Below are 20,448 nucleotides of genomic sequence, written 5' to 3' on the forward strand. Positions count from 1 at the left end.
CATACACAGCTCGGCTGTCTTCTACCCATGCCAGGAAGTTGGTCCACAGACACCCCTAACTTGTCAGGAGGGCCTCTGGTTGTCTCACCTTTTTTTTTTTTGTACTAGAGATTGAACCCACCAAGCTACATTCCAACCTTTTTCTTTTAAACCCCTTTTTCATTAGCTACAGAGATGAATGGTTTCATGGTGGCCAGCATCTCCACCTTGGCATCTCCACCTTCTGGGGTCTCCAGTGCAGCCTCTGTGTCACTCTCGTAACTTCATGCATGGCCCTCTGAGGGGCTCCTGGCAGGGGCTCTGACCCTCTGACACATTTTTGTCTGGCCTTCCTTTGAAAATCTGGGTAGAAGCCTCCTTTGTCCCATAACTTGCATTCTGCTTGACTAAAAAACCTGGGCTACATGAATGGTGCTAAAATTTGCTGCCAACTGAAGCAGTAGCCAAGCTCCTTTGGATCATGACTGCAGTGGGCTGCAGTAGGCTGTGAGTTCCTGGATGGCTGAGAAGAGGGAAATAAATCTTGGGAAGTGGGGACAAATTCCCCAGGTGGCCTTTCTCAGGCAGAAGACTCAGGAGCTTGCTTGTCAAATGGAAGGTTTGTACATTTACACCCTTAAGCCTAAATGAGTAGGGTCCTTCTTACTTCTCCAGTTGAGAGTACTTGGTATTTTTTGATGAAGAAAGAAAGAAAGAAAGAAAAAAAAAGAAGAAGCAGATGCAGGGCCCAGGAAGATGGCTCAGTGGAATAATTGCTTCCCTGGCAAGCACAAGGGCCTGAGATCAATCCCTGGTTCCACCAAAAAAAAAAGAAAAAAAAAAAAAAAAAAAAAGAAACAGGTACAAAGTTGAAACCAAAGGAGATATGGTTGCTGAAGAGATTAGAGTCACTAAAAACTAAAAATGGTAATTCTCAGCCTCACCATCTCCAGCTGTACCCCTAATCTCTGTACCCCAAGATGGGGTGTCTCTGTCACTTGAAACTGAGAGACTATTGTTCCAAACATGACAACAGGTAGATAGTGTTTAGCACATCAAGACAGGCAGATGTCACCACACATTGGCAACCTGGTCACTCAGTTCCCAACCAAGACTATAGAACTATATTTCCAGGCTTAACCATCTAGAAACACATCCTCAGATGCCAGACTCTGGCCAACAACCTATACAACTACACACCATTTTTTTACCCAAAATGAATCTAAGACCCCTTATGAGTTGGCTTTTCCAGTGCTAGGACACAATGCCCAAAACCCACAACTGAGAGTTGGAAAGGTTTAATTTGGTTCATGTGATAAGGGGATAAGGGCCACGGTCAGCTGGCTCAAAGGTAGAAAAATCATGTCAGAATGCCATGGTAGAGCAAAGATGCTGAGCTCACAGCAGACAGGAAGCAGAGTTGGGGAACAATACAAGAGAGGAAGGAGCCAGGGGCCTTATATGGCACCCAAGGTCATGCCTCTGTGACCCAGATATGCCTAGAATTATACTTTACTAAATCCCCGAGGTGGCTCCCACTCCAAGTCCACACTTAGGCTTACCCATCACCTCCCCCAAAGTAGACACCAGCCCCCATTCTCCATCATGCCAGATATGCCCAGGGACCCTGATCTCTGTTTCAAAAAACAAGGCATCCAGACTTCCAGAGTCAGTCCACCCCAATAGTCTTTGGTACCTCAGATTCATCCCATAAAACAAAGGAACAAACCCTCAGTTTTTGACACAACAAACACACCTTGGGGCCTGTCTGTGTCATTACAATCTGGGTAGTTCAATTCCTACTCTCCACCCCAGCTAGATAAACAAATTCCCTCTTGATTGTCCCAAATGGGACACCTAGACCTCCACTATCTAGGACCTGCCCAGGCCCCAGTCAATCTGTTACCCCAGCGGGCAACCAGACCTGTAATTTCTGCATTCTTACCCTAGCCAGCTTATTTCCCAACTCTCTCATCCTAAACCAAGTCCCCAAGCCCCAGTGTCACTACTCCAAACTATACAGTAGCTTCTTGGTCTCTACTATCCCAAAGTGGGCCTTTGGTCTGAGGGTCTCTCCCACTCCCAATGAGGTTACCAGAGTACAAGTCTCAGGTAGCCCCGTGGAATTCAGAAGACCCCAATTTCTGTTGCTCTCAGCCAATCATTACATCCTCAAAATGGTATCCCAAACTATAAATTTCAGTTTCTGAATCTAGTTGGTACCCCAAAAGAGGCTAGGCCTCATTGGCCCTAAAGTGGTACCAGGACTCCCAGCCTGATCACCCGAAACTAGACAATCACACCCCAGCCTGTTACCCTGTGATAATCTCTGTCCCATCTCAGGGACAAAATATGCTGCGCCCATAACTTAGAAGAGAGGTCTATTTCAGCTTACGGTTTCAAATGGTTTAGTTCATTGTTGGCTGGCTCCAAGGCAAAAATGCATGAGGCTGGGGAGATAGCTCAGTAGAATAAGCATCTGCCTGGCGAGTGCAAGGTCCTGAGTTCAATCCCCGGTACCTCAAAAAGATAAAAACAAAAACATGGTGGCAGGGCATAGCAAGGACAGCTGCTCAGAGGACGAGAACAGAAGAGCCAGGACAGAGCGCACCCTTCCAGATCAGGCCCCCAGTGGCCTATTCCTCCAATCAGGTCCTACCTCCTAATAGTACAGGGACTCATCAAACAATCTACTGATAAGTATAATGTCCCCATGATCCAATCACCTTCAAAAATGTCTACCTCTGAGGGCCGGCCAGATAGCTCAGCAGACTACAGCACCTCCTTAGGCAGACAGGGGACCGGGGTTCAATCCCTGCATGCTATGCCGGCCCTGCCCCCAGGGTGTGCTGAGACAGCGATTAAGACTGGGCATGGGAGGAAGGGCCACTGAGCCTAGGACTGAGCCTCCCAAGCACTGGGATTAGAGGCGAGTACCACCACACCCAGTCTTGGTGGCTGGCTCAGCACACCCAAGGGTGGGGCCAGCGTGACTGTTGGAGCCCTTATCTGTACCAGGGATCGAACCCCAGTCCCTGCACTTGCCTAAGCAGCCCCTGATGTCTGAAAATACTCTGGACTGGACCATCTGTTTCAGAGGTTTCATTCCATGGTCAGTTGACTCTAAGGCGGAAGCATCATGGCGGAGGAAAACAGCTCACCTCACCGCCACCAGGAAGGAGAGGAAGAGCCAGAGAACAAGGGGAGCCAAACACACCAGGAACAAAATACAACCTTTCAAAGGCACACCCCCATGATCTGCCTCCTCCAACTGGCCTCCACTCCCAAGAGCCCATTGGAGCTCATTAAGAACTAATTCATTGACGAGACTGGCACCTTCTTTGGCTCCTTCGCTGAACATTGCCATGTTGCAAATCAAAATTCCCCTACATACACGAGTCTCTGGAGGACACTTCATATTTAAACCCTAACAAAGGCTAAAGCCTGGCTCTATACAGGCAGCGTTGCAAGAGTGTAGACAAAGGAGGTACAAACAGCTTTTGAATGGTCTGGCTTAAGCTAGATTAAACCCTACTCTAGTGGATTTCAATTTGACTTGTTCTAATTCACCTGAGTTACTTTTAAAATGGCTTAATAGGATCTGTTCAATCAAATTTCTAGAAGTGTATCCTGTCAATCTGTATTTAAACACAAAATAAAGCAAAATGAAAATAAAAAAAAAATAATAATAAAAAGACTGGGCATGGTGGTATGTGCCTGTAATCCCAGCTCTTGGGAGGCTGAAAACAGGAGGATCAGTACGAGTCTGGTCTGTATGACAAGACCCTGTAGACCCTGTATTAAATACACAAAAAAAGAGCTCCACTTCTGAACACCTGACACTTGGGGGGGCAGCATTTTTTTTAATATATATATATTTAGTTGTTACAGGGTCTCACTATGCAGCTGGGACTTGTGGTGATCCTCCTGCTTTCAGTCTCCATAGCACTGGGATTACAGGCATATACCACTATGCCAGGACTCTGGCCAGTTCAGCCCACCCTGGGGGCAGGGCTGGCGCAGCATGTGGTGGTAGGGATCGAACTGTGGTCCCTGCGCTTGCCTAAGCAGACACTTTAGTCCACTGAGCTATCTCACCAGTCCCCTGGGGGCATCTTAATCTGAACCATAACACATCCTAAAGTAGACCTTAGCATCCCAGCCCAGATAGGAACCCAAGTCTCGGACACCTCAAACAACTCCAGTTCATGTCACTTCCAACGGGTAAGAATCCCTAATCTGTCACTCGAAATGTGAGAGCTGGACTCACTGTCATGACCCTCAAACTATGCTAGTAGGCATTTCCCAAACTAAGATATGAGTTTCCCAAGTTGCTACCATGTCTCACTAGGTAACGAGCCCTCTTCCCTAATCGCTGTCGTCCTAAATTACATAAAAGGCTCCGTCTCTACCAGCCAGAACTTCCGAACTCTACCACAGCTGCTCCATACTAGACAGCCTCACCTGTCTCTCCTGCCTCAAGGTAGCAACCACGCTCACTGGGTCATCTCCAGCCAAGGAGACACCTTACCGTGTTACCCCAAAACTGGAGCCTGGATTTTCTGCCTCACCATTCAAAACTTTCCACCCAGATACTCAGGTCTCAGGAATCTTAGTCTGTGCCGTCTCACCACTCATCTCAAATTTGGTAATTAATCCCATTCTATTCCCCCAAACCAGAAGCCAGTATTGTCAGCCCAAGCAAGGCAACCAGATTCCCAACCTGTCACCTCCTGCCAGCTGACTGACCCCAGGCACTCTCCACAAAATAGACAACCAGACCTTTAGCTTTTGTCCCCTGGATAAGAGAACAAGCCCTCCTGTTTGTTATCCCAAACCAAATATTTTAATCCCAAGGTCATTTGTAGGAGAAAGATGGGGAGAAGAGCCTCCAGTCTCCACCAACCCCAACAGAAGCTTCTAGTTGCTGGGCATGGTGATGCACACCTATAATCCCAGCACTAGGGAGGCTGAGGCAGCAGGATTGCTGTAAATTCAAGACCAGCCTTGGTTACACAGTGAGCTCAAGGCCAGCCTGAAGTGCATAGCAAGACCCTGTCTCAAAAAGACCAAAAAAAAAAAAAAAAAAAAAAAAAAAAAAAACCAAAAAACAACCCCCCCCCCCCAAAAAAAAAAAACAGCTCCTAGTCTCAGCATCTCAATGAATTAAGGACCTGTATCATTACCCACACTGAGCTTCTGGTCTGAGTCTCAACAGCCTCTTACACTAGCCCGAGCCTGCTGAGCCTATGCCCCAGTGATCTGTCTCAAGTGTGTGGCCTCAGTCACCTGCAGAGGACAGCTGGACCATATGCAGGCTGAGATGGGCGTGGAGCCTCAGTTTCCCCCCGGGAACACCGGCATTGAGAGACCAAACAAAACACCCTACGCTACTCCCAAATTGGTTTGGGGACCCTGGCCTTTGAGTAGACTTTGGTGACCTAACTAGGCCTCCGGTCCCCCAGCTTCCCAGCTTGCTGTGTCTCTCAGGTTGAGTCAGTTGTCTCCGGATCAAGCCCAGAGAAAGTACTTGTGTGCCCTCTGGTGGCCCATGCTGGAAGCGTTCTCAGTTGGCTGTTGCAGTCCTGTGTGGACCAAGACACCCAAGCCTCCTGGTCTCCCCAAGGTGCCTGAGGCCTGAAATGGGGGGTCATCCTGACCTGTTACCTGCCACCCACTCAGCTCCCACACGTCATCAAACTCTCGCTCTCCTCTTCAGAATCTGTGTTCTTGTCCTTCCTCTTCCCCCCACGTCCCTACCTTGTCTTCCCCGGCTCGGATCATCCCTGATCTCACCCTCTCCAGCTCATCCTCCACACAGACCCCCCACAGAAACGTTTCTAACAGCCACACCTGACCCTGTCTCTTCCTTGAACAAAAACTCTTCTGTGGTCTCATGTTACCTTAAGTTAAAATCTAAAGAGTGTGGGCTGGAGAGATGGGTCAGTGGTCTAAAGCACCTACTTAGAACAAGCTTAGCAAAGCATCAGGGACCGCGGTTCGATCCCCCAGCACCACATGCCAGCCAGCCCCGCCCCCTGGTGGGCTGAGCTGGCCACACACACACACACACACACACACACCTCTACACACACACAATAAATAAATGTTAAAAAAAAATTTAAAAAAAAATCTAAAGAGTGTGTCCAGGCCTGCAGGTCCCACGCCACCTGTCCCCCAGTGTCTTCCCCAACATCGTCTCCTAAGGCTGCTCCTTACTCCCTTCACCTCAGCTACAGCGACAATGACACCATCACATCACTGAGCAGATCTGACCTTGGGCCTTTGCACTTGCTATTCCCTTTGGCCAGAACACTCTCACCCAGGACTTCCAAGGGGCGAGGTGCTCATTCCCCAGGAATGCCCTGCCTCTGCGCCCCAAGCGAGGCCAGCCCTCCCCCAACTGCCTCCTAGTCCCACCCTCCCAGCGCTTTGCATTGGCTTTGGAGGTGTTCCTGGTTTCCTGCTGGTACTTGGATTGCTTGTGCATCCAAAGCTTCTCCCACAATGGTGCATTCCCGGAGGGGAGCCCCCATTTGTTTGCAGCGATGCTGCCTGTCAGCATCTACACCAGCACGCCACAGAGACAGACTCCAAGCCATGGTGTATCCCTCTCTCTTCTCTCTCCTATCCCCTCCCCTTGGATTAAACCTAGGGCCTTTGCACGGAGCTACATTCCAGTCCTTTTAATTTTTTGAGATAGGAACTCTCTAACTTACTAGGTGCCCAGGCTGGAATCATGCTGGCCAACTTCCTGCTTCAACCTTCCAGAGTGCTGGGACTGTAGGCGTGTGCCATCATGCCTGGCAAGAACAGCATTTAGGGGCCGGCGAGATAGCTCAGCGTACTAAAGCGCTTGTTTAGACAAGTTTAGGCAAGTGCAGGGATTGAACCGCAGTCGATCCCAGCACCAGCCCTCCCTCCCCCCCCGGGGTGGGCTAAGCAGGCCAAAAAAAAAAAAGAACAGCATCTAGCACAGCAGACTGAGGTCATGTCCGTGGACAGGCTTATGTGCGCAGCTGGCTCCCTGGCTGTGTCTGGGAACCTGGATTCAGGAAGCTCTTCTTTCCAGCTAAGTTTTGCTCCCTGTGTGTAGACTGTGCAAACAATGCTGTTTGCATGGAGCCTGGCCTTCTCCCTGGGAGCCTGGAATTTTTGTACACGTACGTACCAGTAATGGGCTGTAATGATCAGTTGTTAGGACAACTATGCACTAAATCCTGAGTTTCTAGCACATCACTGAACCTCTAATCTTTTTTAGATGGCATCTCACTACGTAGCCCCTGCTGGCTTCGACCTACTGATGCTCCTGCCTCAGCCTCCTAAGTACTGGGATTACAGATATGTGTACCATGCCAAATTTCCCTCCTCTTCTCCTCCTTAGCACTTGACCTCTTATTTTACTTGTATCCTGCTCCCGTTTTCCCACACCTGTAGCATTCCCAGCACCCCCTACAGAGGCCCACAAAGACACAGGGAGGTATCTGCTGAACAGCAACTGCTTTATTTTTAAAGGTGGAGCTCCTCCCTGGGCTTGTGATGGAAGGGGGCTGCTGGCCCAAGCAGCTGGGTGGTCCACGACAGGGATGGACAGGGATGCGGGTGGCTGGCCCAGGAGGCCATTGGGTCCCTGCAGATACCTCACACGGGCTCCATCTGTAGCTCCTCCCCATCTGAAGCCTCGATCTGGTGGAAGGCAGCGTGGGAGCCGATGACAACCAGAGTGGCTCCTACAGGAGAACAGGTGGCTTAGGGTCACGCTCCCTCAGCTGGGGTCTCCCCCCACCATAACCCTGTACTCACCTAGGACCCAGAAGACAGCGGAGCCTGCACCAGCCAGCCAGAAGAATGGGAAGGAGACTCCTCCAGCCAGAGCATATTGATGGGCAGGGCTCACCTCTCGGCCTGAGGGCAGACAGCAATGGCTAGCTGCCTCACTGTTCCTTGCAGCCTCCCAACAATATGATATCACAAGCTCTAGCAGCTTCAGGATGGAACCCAGACTCCCTATGCCATCTCTGTCCCTGCCCCATTGTTTCCCCAGTGTCCCCTGTACCACAGAATATAACAAGCCTTCCTCAGATTCTGCCCCTGCCCTCCAGCCCCATTTGCCCTATGAAGTCCCAGCCTTTGGCTCTCTAAACCCAGGACAACCTGTACTTGAACTGGTAGCCTCAGGACCAAATCTGACTTGGGGATATGTTCTTGGCGACATTTCACAATCTGGTTTGTGGTCAACAAATACACTGAAAGATCTCCCCTAATAATGCAGCTCTGGCCTCACATAATACCAGAAGGCCTGGTCTGCATGCTCCTGTGACCTTGAACTGTGGCTGTGATTCAAGAGCTCCTTCCATGCCCTTTCATGACAGCCCATCTTTCCCATGAATATAAATTGAAGGCCCCTGCAGGACTTTGTTTTAGGTCTGATTCCAAATCCCAGTACCCACGACAAATCCGGGATTTTTTTTCTTGGGTGGAATTTCCCCTGGAATCTTTTTTTTCCATATATCTTGGCAGCATTCTGCAGCCCTATGAGTCACAGGCTTCAGCTTTCCTGAGATCCCCAAAATCTTCCTGGTCCCACCCCAGGAAACGCCAAAGACAATCTGGACAGACCTAGGCCTGTATAAGGTCGCCACCTGGCGTCCAATGTGAGTAATTGCCACGGGTGCTTCCTGTAGAAGTTAGGAAGTGGAGAGGGGTAGTACAGTTCACCTCAGAGCAGCTTGGTAATGGGTGGATTCAGGGCGTCTCATTCTGGTTTTGGGGAATAGCAATTTGGGGAGCTAACACTGGATGTGAGGATCAGGTGTGTCTGAGATTTCATGTATCAGGCCAGCTGGATCTAGTGTACATCCAGGCTTGGGCCTACTTGGGTTCCAGGACTTAAGTTGCGTGTCTGTTTTCATTTTAAGAGAAGTAGGGATCCGTCTGGGCAGGAGATTCTCTCACCGAAGAGCACAAGCTTGGATTGCAACGTGCGCAGATACAGAATGTAACAGGCGCCAAAGAAGACAGCCAGAGCAACCAGCAGCATGGGAGATGTCACCCTAGAGGAACAGGGCAGGGAGGCAGAGGTCGGGCATGTGGAGACGGGCCAGTGTGGGGGGGGGGGGCTGGCCTTGTATACAGGTGGGTGGAGGCCAGAGAGGGGTGAGTTACATGGGTGGGTGGGGGAGTAGAAACCTGGTCCTTTGGTGACAAAGTAACAAAGCTACACGGAGGCTACGTCTGCCAGTGGGGCGGGTCCATGGGACAGGATGGGATGGGCTGGGCTGGGCTGGGCTGGGGCGCGCCCGGGCACTCACACGCAGTACAGGATGAGGCCCAGGAACACGAACACATAGTTGCTCTGGTAGTACTCTACGTTGCGCACCAGGCGCTGGCACAGCTCGCCCAGGTTGCGCGGTCGTGAGAAGCGCTGCTGGTCCACGAAGGCTCCCCAGGGCCTGATGGTGGCCCGTCGCCGCTCCAGCCACTCCCGGCCTGGGCCAGAGGGAATCAACTTGGGCAGCAGGGTCCTGGCAGGGAAAGGGGTGCAGGTCGGCGGGAGATCGGGATGGGGCCCAGACCCGCGGGAAGTAACGGGGTAGCGGGGGCTGGACTCCGCGGTCCAGGAGGGACGCGTCCCAGGAGGTAGCCAGGATTCCTGGGCACTAGACTTCTGGCTGGGAGCTGGGACTGCCGGGATACGAGCGGGAAGGGGACCGGTCTCCCGCGTCTCGGGTTAGGGTGACTGAAGCCGGGTAGCTCACGTGGCGCTCAGCCCTTCCGCCTCGGCATCCTTCTCTTGGTCCTTCTGGGCTGCCATGATCGCTGTAACCAGCCCGGAGCCCTGCAGCCCTCGCCGGCTCCGCCCGAGCCCGGTCTCACCCGGCGGAGCCGACGTGGAGCCGCTCCCGAGCCGCAGGGGGCGGTAGTTGCGCCGCCGAGCATTGTGGGAGTTGAAGTTTAGACATCGTCCGGCCGGACTAGCGTTGCGTCGGAGGTCTGATTCGCAAGGCACCTAGGGAAATGTAGTCCCAGAAAGCAATGGGCGTCGCTGGGCCTTGTGGGATTGTAGTTTCGAAGTGTGGAGTAGGGCGAGTGGGTGACTGTGGTGTTGGGCGTTGTGTACTCCCTTGAGGGATATACTGTGGCCTGTGAGCAAAGCTGTCTTCCTGACTTTACAGAGCATCTGGAAATTTGGATAAAACACTGCTCCTGGGCCCAAAACCAGATTTCTGACTCAGTGTGCATCTGGATTGAAGCCCATAACTTGGATTTTTAATACCTTCCCCGATGCTGTCGTTGCTGGCCTGTGGACCGTATTTTTTTGAGTATCAAGACTGTAGACAATTTGTGAGAATCAGTTGCTTCCTCAGGAGGCTGGTGCTGGGGAGGAGGCCGTGTTTACCGGAGTGAAGCTTTCCCACCCTTGGACTACTGGGGATGAATGGGTTAGTGTTAGGAATGTTCCCGCATCGCGCCACACCTCTGGATAGGAGGGAGGTAAATTGGAAAGAGGAGGAGTCAAGAATTCTTAAAAAGAGGGGCTAGCCAAATAGCTCAGCGGATTAAAGCGCTTGCAAACAGGTGTAGGGGCCAGGGATTCGATCCCCCGGCCTGCCATGCTGGCCCTGCCCTGGGGCGCGCTGAGACTGCAGTTGGGACTGGGCACGGTGGTGCGCACCTGTAATCCCAGCTCTTGGGAGGCTGTAAACAGGCGGATCACTACAAGACCATCTAGTAGTGAGACCCTGGAACACCCTGTAAGCCCTTCCCTAAAAATATAAATAAATAAAAATTGATAGTTTAAACAAAAAACAATTTTTAAAATGGGGAATTATTATGTGGGTTATAGCCACAATTGAATACTGCTCAGCCATAAAGGGTATATTCTAGTCATTTGTAGGAATATGGAGGCACCTTGAGTCCATCCATAGTGCTAAGTGAAATAAATCAGTCACAGATTAGATGTCACATGGTTTCTCTCATATGAGAAACCCAAAGTGTAAATGCCATAGAAGCAAGATACTAAAAGAAAGATGATAGGAAACAGGATGTTGTGGAGACGGGAGGGGGGTCTGGGCATGAAAGAGATAGGAGGGGAAGGGAAAGTTAGAGAGACCAAGAGGCAACATGTATATGTGCCAGTGTTGCACGATGAATATATTTATTATATATTGCAAACATACACTAGAATGTTTTTTTTTTTTTCAAAGAGGGGATTATTATCAAAAGAGGGCTGGAATTTTGGAGTTGGGCACAGGAGTGGGGTGGCTTTGAGCTAGTCACTTCTGTACCGCTGTTCTCATCCAGATAGTATCACACGAACGGGGTTGCTATGCTGCCGTTAAATGCTGTATGTAAACTGCTTGAGCGAGCCTTGACATTGCACAGCCGCTCAATAAATTAGTCATTACTGCCAGTATATTATGAATATCCCAGTTATTTCTATGGTTCAGTCTCCTCAAATTTACCAGTAACATGTTAGGGGCTGCTTGGCCCTTGGAGGGCTCAAAGAGTGGCTGCTGACTGAGGCTTGGGCCACTCTTTTGCCAGGCCCCGTGGTTCTCTGTCTTTAATCAAATTCCTCCATGGCCTGCCCCTGCCCAGGTGAACTATGGGAAGTCAAGGCAGAGCTCTAAAGGGGCGTCCCTGAGCAGGCCCTCAAGAAGTGTACCTGGGAATGTCAAGAGACTCAAAGCTGGGTGAGACAACAGGGGAAAATCCAAGCCAAGTTTCTTTCTTTTCTTTTCTTTCTTGTTTTGAGATAGCCTTGCTATGTGCTCAAGGCAGACCTTGAACTTACTGTGTAACCCAGGCTGGCTTCGAACTTGCAGTGATCCTCCTGCCTCAGCCCAGCTGCCCAAATACTGGGACAAGAGGCATGTACTACCATGCCCTGCCCCTCCCCTGTTTAAAAATAAGGTCTTGCTTCTAGTCCATGCTGGTCTTGAACTCAAAATCCTCCTGCCTCAGTCTCCCAGTTGGTGGAATTATAGCCATGTGCTGCCATGTTTATCTTCCAGGTAATTTTTTTTTCCCAAACAGGGTCTCACTCTGTAGGCCAGGCTGGCCTCAAACTCTCAGCAACCCACCTGCCTCAGCCTCCCATGTGCTGGGGTCACAGGTATGTGCCACCATGCCCAGCCCAGGTGAATCTTTTAACCCCAACTTAACCTTCCAATGTCCGTACACTTAGAGTTGTGTTTTGGGGCCTGGTGAGAGAGATTTCTTCAGAAGTGAGGGAAGATTGCCCCTGCCAAAGGCTGTGATGGGCAGGGGGAAGCACCATTGTGTGGGTCCCAAACTGATCAAACAGCCAACTCTGAAGACCAGTTCAGCAGGTGTCTGCTTATTTGCCCTTTATCACCCCAAGCTATTCATGTACTTCCCTCAGGTTCTCCAACCTGGGCCTAGTCTTGCTTCAGAAATCAAGGGGACCGTGTGTCCAATCAGCCAGAGCGTTACTGGAGGAGCAGTACTAGCGTGCAAAGTGATGGGGGCACAGAGGTAGCTACGGGAGGGCACCCAGGACAAGGAATCTTGGGAACTGGGTTAGTGGCAGCTGGGAGTCAGGGCTTGCCTGTGGCTATAAGACTGTGTTTTCCTCAGGAGAAGTGGGTGAAAGCCCCTGTCTTCCACAGCCTGCTCCTAGCAGAGGGCATGCAAAAGACTAGAGGTCCCACAGCAGCGTGATGAAGGACGCAGGCTTACGGGGAGGAGGACATGGGGATTTCTCATAGGGTACTCTGGGTAAAGGACTTTGGGAGATGAGGCCTCGGCGCAGGGGCCAGTGGGAGGAGCCCCTTGAAGCAGAAATAGTGGAAGAGTCTGGCTGAGACAGGGTGCAGGATGGGGGTGATGCGTCCCTGAGAGAGGGGCCTTAGGGCAGATGAACCCTGAGTTAGAGGGTGCTGGGTGATTGTGGGCGACAGGCATTGGCTCTGAAGCCTCCTTCTTGCCTCTTGGATTCTGAGAGGAAGTGGAGGCAGGAGGGCCGGAAGATGTTAGCACAGACAACCAAAAACCCGGGCAATAGTCCCTGCTGTGTGACTACAAGGAAGTCCCTCCCCTCTCTGGGCCTCGGTTAGCCCATCTTTGAAGGGAGTGTTTCCTCCCTGCATTAGATAAGTGAAGCGGTGCATCCCAGGAGAGGTCATGCAGCTCTCCCTGTGACCCCAAGGCTCTGTTCTGAGCTCACAGGGGTCCCAGCACCCACGGCCTCTGGCTGCCTGCGGCTTCCTGGCTCAATTCCGGAGCTTTTCTTCTGCCCACACCGCACTCGGCAGCTGTCTAAGCCCTGGTCCCCTGCACCGGGAGGCAGGCAGGCAGGCCTGGCCCACACAGCGCCTCCTCTCACTTGCACCTCTGGGCTGCCGGAGGGAAAGGGTTTAGCTGTCCAACCAGAATGGCTCACATGCTAAGGACTGGTGATGCTGACAGGTGGCAGGGAACAGAGCAGGCAGCTGGGGACTTTCATACACTGTAGGAAGCAAAGCGACATGGGGCGCTGGGGTCTGGCCAAGCCAGGCACAGCCTGGGACCCAACACTTCCACTGCTAGGCAGGTCCGTACCCAGCAGAGATGGGCACACATGGCGAGGAAGATGGGACCAAGCCGGGTGCGGTGTGCGCAGCTGCGAGCCCAGCACTCCAGAAGGCTGAGCCAGGCTGCAGGACTGAGAATTCTAAACCAGCCTGGGCTGCGTAGTGATTTAATGAGACACCGTCCCAGCTCAAAATATGGATAAATTAAAGAGCAAAGGGAAAGAGGGCTAAGAGGAAGCAGAAGGGAAGCAACAGATGGAGAGAAGAATTAAAATACGTCGTGTATAGGTGCCAACTCCTGCAGTGAACGGAATCATGTACTGCGAACAGGTAACAATAGCAACACTTTAAAATCTACACAAAAGAGCCAGGGTATATGGCTCAGTGAGAAGGCCCAGGGTTCAATCCCACTATCATAAATAAGAAGAGAAAAGGGCTGGCGAGATGGCTCAGTGGTCTAAAGCACCTACTTGGAACAAGCTTGGCAAAGCACAGGGACTGCGGTTCGATCCCCCAGCACCACATGCCAGCCAGCGCCGCCCCCTGGTGGACTGAGCTGGCCATACACACACATACACACAATAAATAAATAAATGTTAAAAAAAAAATAAAAAGAGAAAAATGACTGGAATATTCCTACTCATCGCGGGAGTGGCCTCCCACCCGCAGAAACCCCAGATGTCTGTAAGAGGAGAATGGACAAACTGTGTTAGAGTCACACAGTGGGACACTACACAGGGGTGAAGAGAAACAGGCTACTAATGCACGTACGAGGTGGAAATGCCCACAGGTGTGTCGTGGGGTTGCAAGGTCACACGCACTAGACTATGGGTTGTAAGATTCTGGTTTCATAGCTGGGTCTGGTGGCACATGCCTGTAAGCCTACAACTTGGGAGGCTGAGGCAGGAGGGTCACCCTGAGCTCAAGGCCAGCCTGGACTCCACAGTGAGACCGTGTTCAAAAACATAAAGAAAGGGGCTGTGGCGGTAGCTTGGTGGTGTAAGCACCTGCTTGGCAAGTGCAAGGTCCCGAGTCTGCTCTCTAGTACCGTATGCCATGGGGGCCCCGGAACCTGGGAGTGCTGTGCCAGTCTCCTGAGCTGCATGGCAAGACCTTGTACCAAATAAATAAAATAATTAAAATTTAAAAAAAATTTTTTTGAAGTTCTGTTTTCTTTCTTTTTTTTTTTTTTTTTTGGTGGAACCAGGGATTGAACTTAGGCCCTTGCGCTTGCTAGGGAAGCGCTTATTCTACCGAGCCATCTTCCCGGCCCCAAAAGTTCTGTCTTCATGAAGTTCAAGAACAGACAAAACAGGGGCTGGTGAGATGGCTCAGTGGTCTAAAGCACCCACTTAGAACAAGCTAAGCAAAGCACAGGGACCATGGTTCAATCCCCCAGCACCACCAGCCAGCCCCGCCTGGGCGGGGCGGGGCTGGCTGGCCACACACACAAAATAAAATAAACAAATAAATTTTTTTTAAAGAAAAAAGAACAGACAAAATAACATGTGGCTGCCTCCAGCGACTGCATAGAAGCCCCTTATAGGTGGATGGAAATGTGGTTGCTGTTGTCAGGGAGGTGACTGCATCAGAATGCCTTCAGGACAGGTTTGGCTGGCTTGAGTTGTGGAGATCGAACCACAGCAACCTGAGCCTGACTGCTTTGCTGAAGCAGCCACTTAAAGAGCTGAGCTAAGGGGCAGGCCTCAGGGTGTAGTGTTAAGACTACTGAGTTTTACCCTTGCAGTGTACATCTTTGGAGCAGGCACGGTGGTGCATGCCTAGAATCCCAGGACTCGGGCAGGCTGAGGTGGGCCCACCCGGCTTGGTCTGTCTTTCCATACCACGTGCGCCCATGTCCATCTGTCAGGTATGGACCTGCCTACTGGTGGAAGTGCTGGCCACAGGCTATGTCTAGCTTTAGCAGAAATGGCTCAGTCAAAAGTTTGAACCCAGCCTACGTAATTAGGTAATGCAGCAAGACCCTGTCTCAAAAAAATAAATGCAAGGGCCAGGGAGTTAGCTCAGTAGAATAAGTGTTTGCCTGGCAAGTGCAAGGGCCTGAGTTCAATCCCCGGTACTGAAAAAAAAAAAAAAAAAAGCATAATATAAAAAAAGGCTTAGCATGAAGGCTCTGATTTAGTACCCATAGTACTAAAGCCAAAAGCAAAACTCCAAAGATTTGTGTGGTTTGCTACTGAAGGCTGACTTCAGTAAATCAAGACAGACTGGCATAGTGATTTAAGAGTTCTGATAACTTTGATTCAAATCCCAGCTCGGGATTCTGAGCCCTGCGTGACTATGTGCAAGCCATTTCCCTCTCTGTGCCTCAGGCCTCCTGCAGATTAAATAAGCTGAGATGTGCAGAGTGCTGAGAAGGGGCACCACCGATCTCTACCACGGCCATCACCACACCGTGGCCCCCAGGGTCCTCCACCTGCAGAAGAGGACCTGCCCGGTCCCAGCCCTACTCTTCTCGCTGTTCTTGCTCCATAATCCTATCACCTGGCGAGTCCCGCCCCCCCCCCCGCCCCCCGCAACTTTTGTGGAGTCTAAATCTCCATGATCCAGTGACTCCAAGCTTCCTGAACTCCTGAGCTGATGCCAGGCTAAACTGAGCTGGCGGGAGTCACCCGGGATGGAGGGCCAGCCAAGGGGACACAGCCCGCCCCTGGCCCCAGCCAGAAAGTACGACACACAGCCCACTGCTCTCTCCCCTCGGATATATTTCATAATTTTCCAGAACCAGAAATGGCATCAGCCAAGGACCAGGGCTGAGGGGGAGTAAAAAAGAGCCCAGGGAGGAGGCTGGGAGAGGTGGGGATGGAGGGACGAGGAGGGGAGAGAAACAGACACAGAAAAGAGGGAGGAGAGAGGTAGGGCTGTGGAGGGCAGAAGCAGCCAGAGGGGAGGGAGACACGGAGGGCAGGAGGAACCACAGGGCTGGGGCCAAGTTGGGGCCACATGGAGAGAGGGCCCCTCCCTCCAGAATACAAAATGGTGGGGACAGAAGGGGCTGTCCTGGGCCTGGGAACAGGGAAGAGACGGGTGTTGTGGCGGGGTTGAGGTCAGTAGTAGGTCTCTTTCTCCACCCAACCTAGAGAGACAAAGAGGAGAGACAGAATGAGACATGGAGACAGACAAGAGGACAGAGGCACAAACAGCAGTGAGGGGACACAGAAGTAGTAACAATGAACCCCAAAGAGACCAGCACACCTGGAAAGACAGGCGGGAGGAGGCTCAGAGAGGCAAGAAGAGAGACAAGAGAGAGAAGGGAGATAGATTCAGAAGGGGGCTGGGAGGGGGAGACACAGAAAGTGATATGGAACAAGCCACCCATGACCACCTGACGCCCCTTTCTGGACCCCAGATGCCCTGTCCTGGCCTCTCACCCCCGGGGTTCCTGCGCAGGATGAGTTTGCGGATTTCATCATAGACGAAGATGAGGAAACTGTAGGGGAAGGCACAGAACCACCAGCTGGGCCTGCAGAGCAGAGAGAAGGGCCTGAGTGTGGGACACCAGGCAGAGGCCCTGTGGGGATGGGAGGGCTGGTTTCCCAGGATCCTTTGGGGCCTGCAGGAGTGGCTCTCCTCAGGACAGGGGAGGGGCCTGTCCAGGGAGGCGCCTCAGTGGCATCTCAAGAGAGGCAGCAGTGTGCACAGCGAGTGGGGCCGTCCAGAGAGACACCAAGAGAACAGGGCCAGAGGTCCGCAGCAGTGGCCTGGGGCTGCGAGGGCGTGGCCTGTGAGGATGTCCCCCTGAGGAAGGCTCTGTGGGGGAACAAGAAAGGGCACAGGTGCTCACTTGAGAGGGTACATGCGAAGGGCCACGTCCATGCCAGGGCAGTACGACAGGAAGGCAGCGAGGGCCGTCTCCTCAAACAAGCCAAAGATCAAGATCTTGTTCCTGGAAATAGAGATGAGGCAGGGCTGAGTGTGGAGATCCCCCATTCTGCAATCTGAGCCACAGAGACAGACGCACCAAGAGGTGGGTGGAACAAGACAGCCCAGGGATGGCAATGCAGGCGCAGAGAGCAGCAAGAACACAGAAGCCCAGGGAGAAAGATTGGGCAGAAAGACAAACTGAGACAGAGAGAGACACAGACACAGAGACAGAAATGTGCAGACATGCTGGCACCAACAGAGGAGGTGGGCAGATGGACAGATGCAGTGGTAGAAAAAGAAAAAGCAGATCTGAGGAGCCCAGAGGAGGGACACAGACAGACAGACAGACAGACAGACAGACAGACAGACAGACAGACAGGAGAGATGGTAGTGCAGCCGGCCAGCCCTCACTTCATGCCCTGCTGGAAGACTGAGTTCCTCCGGGTCTTGCAGATGATCAGATCAGCCCACTGGACAACCACAATGCTCACGAAGAAGGCCGTGTGGCATGTGAACTCTACCACTTTCCTCTGCTCGTATGTCTGCAGGAGAGAGGACAAGGGTTCAGGGGTCACCACATGACCGCAGCTCCAGCCAGTGGCCCACAGCGGAGATGCCCGTTTGCCTGCTCCCTGCACAGGCTGCCCTGAGTCTGAGGAGCTCCTGTCTCTGCACTCATAGACCTGGGGGAAGAAGGAGCCATTGGAAGGAAAAAGGTGGGGATCAGTTGTTTCCCAGGGACCAAGGGGGACAGACAACAGTCAGGGCTTGAAGGGACAGAGATGAGGAGGAAGGCCTGTCAGGATTAAGAGCATGGGCAATAGAACCAAAGCCCAAGCTGGGCCAAGGGCTCCAGGTAACCCCGGGTACGGGGTAAGGGTCAGGATGCTGCCTCTGGTGCAGAGCGGTAATGGTGGGACTTGGCCTCCCGTGGCTTACGCGGCTTGCCCAGGGCTCCTCTGGCAGGCGGGGATGCCGACTTCAAGGCTCCCCATCCAGATCCACTCACCCACTGCTGCCCGTAGCTGTCCTCCAGGTCATTGACGGTACGGTCGTCCCAGTTTAGTCGGATGCCCACCAGGTTGCCGGGCAGGAAGCCATTTTCTGCTAGGATCACGAAGTAGGAAAAGAAGCCACCAAGGGCCTGGATCATCCCTGGAGGAGAAAGGAAGCCGAGGAGAGGCTCAGGTGGGGTCAGCAGCGGGCCCAGTACACCCAGGAGAGCCCTCGAGACACCCATGGTGGTCTGTGGGCCACCCCAGTCCTCATGGCCAACCTGCATCATCTGCATTTGGTTTTAGACAGGGTCTCTCTATGCAATTCAGGCATAGAGAGACCCTTGAACTACATAGCCCAGGTCGGCCTCAAGCTCCCAGATCCTCCTGCCTCAGCCTCCCAAGTGAGTACTGAGATTATAGGCTGTGCAACCACCCTCAGCAGTTGTCATCTAGAGGACCCAGGGGAGAGCCCCTGAGATGGCACCTTGGGCCAGGTGGGTGCCTCGGGGAGCGGCCTCTCCTGCATGGACGTCCCCGAAGCCCAGCCCCTGACCCAGGTCGCTTGACTATTTTTTTTTTTTTTTTAAAGTGCAAGAGCTAGTATTTGCACCTTTATTTATTTATTTATTTTAATTTTTATTTATTTATGTGTGTGTGTGTGTGTGTGGCCAGCTCAGCCCACCAGGGGGCGGGGCTGGCTGGCATGTGGTGCTGGGGGATTGAACCGCGGTCCCTGTGCTTTGCTAAGCTTGTTCTAAGTAGGTGCTTTAGACCACTGAGCCATCTCACCAGCCCCCGCTTGACTATTGCAAAATCTTGGAGGACCGGTGCTTGAAGCGCCGGTTCAGCAGTGAGTTCCCCCAGGCCTCTGACCACTGCAGGAAGTTTCCGCTCACTGGGGTATCCCAGGGACAGCTGGTCTGCACCCCTCGGGCTCTGCGCATAGGTGGGGAGGAAGGACAGGGGTGGGGCTCCTGCCCGGCCTTCAGGTCATTCTCGGGCTACTCCCACCCTGATTCTACCCCCTTGGGTCAGCACAAGGCTGTAGGCACCCGCACAGTGCAGCGCTCAGCCGGGCACCCGGCCGCTCACCAATCTGTCCGTAGGCCATGCTGATGAGCCTCTCGTTGACCAGCTTGTCTGTGCGTGGGTTCCTGGGCTGTCTCTTCATGATGTCGCTCTCAGCAGCCTCATAGGCCAGTGAGATGGCAGGGACCTGGGTGGGCGAGGCCGGTAAGCAAAGAGGGGAGGCTCCTGCACACCCCCCCATCACCACAAGCTCACCATGTCGGTGCCCAGGTCGATGCACAGGATGGTGATGGTGCCCAGGGGCAGGGGGATGTTGGCCATGATGAAGAGCAGGAAGGGCGTGATCTCGGGGATGTTGCTGGTCAGGGTGTAGGCGATGGACTTCTTTAGGTTGTCGAAGATCAGGCGACCTGTAGGGGGGTGAGGCTCAGAGCTTGGGTACCCCCACAAGGGAGCCCCAAGTCCTGCCTCTCCCTACCCAGTACTTGCATCCTTTCTAATCTATGTACTACCTATCTACATTTATTTTTAATACTAGAAATCGAACCCAGGACCTCCCACTTGCCAGGAAGGCGCTGTGTTACTGAGCTATATCCCAGGCTCTTTGTTGTTGTCTTTTTGAAGGATTTTTTTTGGTCCACTTAGATCTTTCTTTTTGCAGTACAGGGATTGAACTCAGGACCCTGCACTTGCCAAGCAGGCACTTATTCTACTGAGCTATCTCCCTGGCCCTTGTTGTCTTTTTTAGAAAAGATCTTGTTACGCAGTTCGGGCTGGCCTCAAACTCATGATCCTCTTGCCTCAGCCTCTCGAGTGCTAGGATTACAGGCATGCCCACTGTGCCTGGCCTTACCCATCCACATTGGAACACCAACTCTGACTATGTTGTCCTATTCAACCGTCTTTTTTTTTTTTTTTTGCGGAACCGGGGATTGAACTCAGGTCCTTGCGCTTGCTAAGGAAGCACTCATTCCACTGAGCCATCTCCCCGGCCCTCAACTGTCTTTTTTAAATATTTA

At 52.3% G+C, this 20,448-nt stretch overlaps 2 protein-coding genes across 2 annotated transcripts in view; both read right to left on the reverse strand.

Annotated features, from left to right (window-relative positions):
- Positions 1-7,460: 7,460 nt before the first annotated feature.
- On the reverse strand, positions 7,461-9,896 carry Rabac1 (Rab acceptor 1). Its single transcript, XM_004644352.2, has 5 exons — positions 9,738-9,896; positions 9,291-9,503; positions 8,935-9,032; positions 7,783-7,884; positions 7,461-7,709 (listed from the first exon to the last, which is right to left on the reverse strand). Exons 1-5 carry the CDS (start codon positions 9,791-9,793, stop codon positions 7,621-7,623), a joined length of 558 nt encoding a protein of 185 aa, XP_004644409.1. The 5' UTR covers positions 9,794-9,896; the 3' UTR covers positions 7,461-7,620.
- A 6,329-nt stretch (positions 9,897-16,225) lies between these two features.
- Atp1a3 (ATPase Na+/K+ transporting subunit alpha 3) overlaps positions 16,226-20,448 on the reverse strand; it is a 24,290-nt gene continuing 20,067 nt past the window's right edge. The window contains exons 17-23 of the mRNA XM_004644354.1: positions 19,685-19,839; positions 19,493-19,616; positions 18,412-18,557; positions 17,814-17,944; positions 17,323-17,424; positions 16,910-17,001; positions 16,226-16,614 (exon numbers count right to left, since the gene is read on the reverse strand). Coding sequence (XP_004644411.1) covers positions 16,586-16,614; positions 16,910-17,001; positions 17,323-17,424; positions 17,814-17,944; positions 18,412-18,557; positions 19,493-19,616; positions 19,685-19,839 — 779 coding nt within the window. The 3' untranslated portion in view covers positions 16,226-16,585. The remainder of the gene's footprint in view (positions 16,615-16,909; positions 17,002-17,322; positions 17,425-17,813; positions 17,945-18,411; positions 18,558-19,492; positions 19,617-19,684; positions 19,840-20,448) is intronic.

The sequence above is a fragment of the Octodon degus genome, unplaced genomic scaffold, assembly GCF_000260255.1.
Source record: "Octodon degus isolate 3935 unplaced genomic scaffold, OctDeg1.0 scaffold00197, whole genome shotgun sequence".
Classification (NCBI taxonomy): Eukaryota; Metazoa; Chordata; class Mammalia; order Rodentia; family Octodontidae; genus Octodon; species Octodon degus.

Bases quoted from the DNA above. Each gene is read 5' to 3' on its own strand.
- Rabac1 (XM_004644352.2), bottom strand. From the start codon at position 9,793: ATGGCAGCCCAGAAGGACCAAGAGAAGGATGCCGAGGCGGAAGGGCTG. The intron at 9,033-9,290 runs GTGAGTGCCCGG...CTGTTCCTCTAG, and splicing joins GGCCTCATCCTGTACTGCGT to GGTGACATCTCCCATGCTGC. The intron at 7,885-8,934 runs GTGAGAGAATCT...GTCTGCCCTCAG, and splicing joins ATCCAAGCTTGTGCTCTTCG to GCCGAGAGGTGAGCCCTGCC.